The sequence below is a fragment of the Quercus suber genome, unplaced genomic scaffold (assembly GCF_002906115.3).
Source record: "Quercus suber isolate HL8 unplaced genomic scaffold, Cork oak 2.0 scaffold_625, whole genome shotgun sequence".
Lineage (NCBI taxonomy): Eukaryota > Viridiplantae > Streptophyta > Magnoliopsida > Fagales > Fagaceae > Quercus > Quercus suber.
The window spans coordinates 57,533-61,185 of NW_027070068.1; the positions used below are offsets into that span (position 1 = coordinate 57,533).

General features: G+C 33.9%; 1 protein-coding gene across 1 annotated transcript; it reads left to right on the forward strand.

The window, feature by feature from the left end:
- Nucleotides 1-205: 205 nt before the first annotated feature.
- On the forward strand, nucleotides 206-1,702 carry LOC112015231 (stemmadenine O-acetyltransferase). The gene is given in 1 exon segment (XM_024047611.2): nucleotides 206-1,702. A coding segment is annotated over 1 exon segment (1,278 nt). The 3' UTR covers nucleotides 1,484-1,702.
- Nucleotides 1,703-3,653: the final 1,951 nt, after the last annotated feature.

Consider the following 3,653-nt stretch of genomic DNA (forward strand, 5'->3'; position numbering starts at 1 on the left):
ACAACAATAAAAATTAGTTTGCAATTTAGCCTTAATATTGTGATTGCAAGCCACTAAACTGAATAGGAATATTTCTTGAAAGAAAATTACCAAATCAGGTACCTAAAATTGTCATTCCTCCTCTATATAACGAGGCTACATGGACTTGAACTGAAGAAGCATAACATTTTTCCTTTCCTTGTAATTTGGGGTTGTACAAAGCAAGATGGTGATGAATGTTGAGATAATCTCCAAGGAGATAATTTAGCCATCATCTCCAACACCCCATCACCTTAGGAAGTTCAAGCTTTCCTTCATAGACCAACTTGCACCTCCCTTTCATTTTCCTATCATTTAGTTCTATGATTCTAAGAAATTTGTGGATGTTGAACCATTTGAAAGATCTCGTTTGCTAAAAGAGTCTCTAGCTGAAACCTTAACTCACTTTTATCCATTAGCTGGAATACCTATTAATGAAGAATTCTCCATCAACTGTAACGACAAGGGTGTAGACTATATTCAAGCTCGAGTCCTATGCAAGTTATCACAAGCGATACACAATCCAAATGGCAACGATCTAATCCAATTGCTACCATTTGATAGTTGCAATGATTTTGGAAAGGAAGTTCTCCTAGCCGTCCAATATAATATTTTTGAGTGTGGTGGAGTTGCAATTGCTGTGTGTATCTCACATAAGCTTGCTGATGGAACATCTGTAGTCAATTTTGTTAATGCATGGGCTGGCACATGTAGAGGAGAAAGTGAAGTTATAAGCCCTATTTTTGATGCACACATCCATTTTCCTCCAAGAGATATAACTGGGTTCATGCCAAATGAAGCCTATATTTCAAAAGAAAAGATTGTGACCAGAAGGTTTGTGTTCAACAAATCGAGCATAGCCGCACTAAGAAGAGAAGCCTCTGCTGCATTTGGTCCAGAAGACAGGGTTGCATCACGCGTTGAGGTCGTTTCAGCATTCATATGGATGCGTTTCATGGTGATGGCTCGGACAAGGACAACAAAACCTAAGCAAATACCAGCAGTTCATGCAGTGAACCTGCGAGAGAAGATGGTTCCGCAACTTCCAGTGCAATCCTTTGGGAATCTTTGGGGGGTTGCGACTGCAGTAGAAACACCGGTTGAGATGAAGAAGGATTACCATTTTTTAGTGAGGCAGCTTAGGAACGCTTTCTTGGAAATCAATGCTGAGTACTCGAAGAAACTACAAGATGGCCCTGTTGGAGATTTGGATTTTCTAGGGAAGGAAGACAAACAATTCCAAAACTTCTGTAAGTTTAGTAGTTGGTGTAGGTTTCCTGTGTATGAAGTTGATTTTGGTATGGGAAAGCCCACCTGGGTGTGTTGTCCAGGCATTCCTATTAAGAATGAGGTAGTCATGATAAGTACCAAAGATGGTGATGGAATTGAGACATGGGTGAACATGAATGAAGAAGACATGGCCATGTTCGAAAATGACCAGGAGCTGCACTCATATGCTAGCTAGCTTCCCAACAGTCAACAGAGATAGGGAATGAAGAAGGAGCTAACTATACATGCCCTTGTTTTTAAAAATAATAACGAATGAAATAAAGGACTTCATTTCTGTTGTGTAATTGATAGAGATTGATTTTGGCATTATGTAAGCATATAGTCTCAAGTTGTTTTCTTGTATTACCAATACGTTAGTCAAATAAATTCTTTATGATTTAGACCAACAATAATAATGGTAAAAAAAATTCTTTCCACTTTGCCTTCAGAATGATATTATAACTATTAGGTAGAAATACAAATTCTCTATACTATTTTTTGTGTTCCAAATATTCTACCAATTACGTACAATTTGTCATGTATTTATTTAACTTTCCTTATAAAATAGCTAAAGTTTTAAAAAAATAAAAATAAATACATAGCAAGTTATGATTAGCAAAACATAAAGTAGAACATAAAATATAGTACAGAAGATTTGTATTTAGTAGTTAGTACATAGTAATTTGGATATATAAAATTTATTAAGCAACTGTAATGTAGCTTAATCCCTTTTTAAAAGATAAACCTTAAGTAAAAGGTCAAATTCTCGCTATAAAGTAACTAAAAAAATTAAGCATTCATATCCTCAATAAATTTTTAATCAAATTCTAATTAAAACCCTCTTTTTTTTAACTAATTTATTATTTATGTATACTTGCATTAGACTTTTATTTATAATTTATCTATTCCATTTAAATAATATTTTTTCAATATTTCATTAATTACAAATTTTTGTATCACTCATATTCATCAAATAAGAACGTAGGAATCATTAGGTAGCAAATATCAAGGTGGAAATTCAACTGTCGATATTGCTTCCCCCTAATCTAGGCACTTAGATGTAGTGGTCACTTCTTTCTCAAAAAAGAAGATGTAGTTGTCACTTAATTACGTACAACCATGGTAAGCATGACATTTTGTAGAATATGTAATGTTATGTAGGCACTTAGATGTATTTGTCACTTAATACGCACAACCTTGGTAAGCAAGACATTTCGTAGGATATGTAACCGATACTCTTTTAGGTTCTTTAAATTTTATAGGTAGTGTTATTAGAGGTCAAAGCATCAAGACTCAGGGTAAGAAGAGGCAGAGCAGATCAGTGAAGATGTACACGGCTAAGCTACTTGTAGTTTTAGTCTATGTATTGTATATAGCTTAAACTGTGTATAGTTTAGTTTGTCTTGTAAATAGTTTAGTGATGCACGTGACTGTGCATGTGTGAGCTTTTAGTTTTTCTATTAAGAAGGTGTTATAGTTGTTAAGTTAGTTACTTAGAGGCTGTTTGAATGCAAAAATTTCATCACTCAATTTCCATCACTCATCACTCATAACTCTAAAATACCATGTTTGTTTGGCACCATCACTCACTTCTCATCACTTAATATTTTTCACACTATTTGTGGGCCTCATACCTGTCACCCGCTGCAGTTTTTTTTTTTTTTTTTTTTTTTTTTTTTTTTTTTCCAGTACCCAAACTCACCAAACCTAGTGAAAAAAAAAAAAAAAACCGAACAACCAACCCAGGAGAAGAAATTGAAAAAAAAAGAAGTCAAAAGGTGGTCAAAAGGTGCGGCTGGGTACTGTTTGTGGGTCCCCTATGTGTGTTTAATTTCAATATTGTCATTGAGTTATGAGTTATAGAAATTAAAAACACATTTTGGCTGTTTTTAGTTTCCATAACTCATAACTCAAAAATAAGAGAATTGAGTGATGGAAACAGAGTTATTGTGCAGCCAAACAACTTTTTTGCTATGGGTCGCACCATTTTTGAGAATTGAGTTATGGAAACAGGTGAACCAAACACCCTCTTAGCCTCTAATTGTATATAAGGATCAATCCCATGTATCATTAAGCAAGTTAATGAGAATTTCATTCTTAGCAAATCTCTCATAAGTTTACTATCAAGATTAATGTAGTAAATTATCTCTCTAAAAAAAGATGTAGTATCGGTTTGTGAATAACTTATCTAGCTTTTTACTGAAAACTTTTTGTTAAAAGTGTACTAAAGTATATTTGTACCTTGAAAAAAGTAAGAAAAGATGGGAAAAATTGACCTTTTAAAAAGCTGTACATAAAAATTAAAAACTAAAAGTATAAAGCTGAAACTGATGCTAAACAGGCTCGTAGTCAATTATCTCTCACAT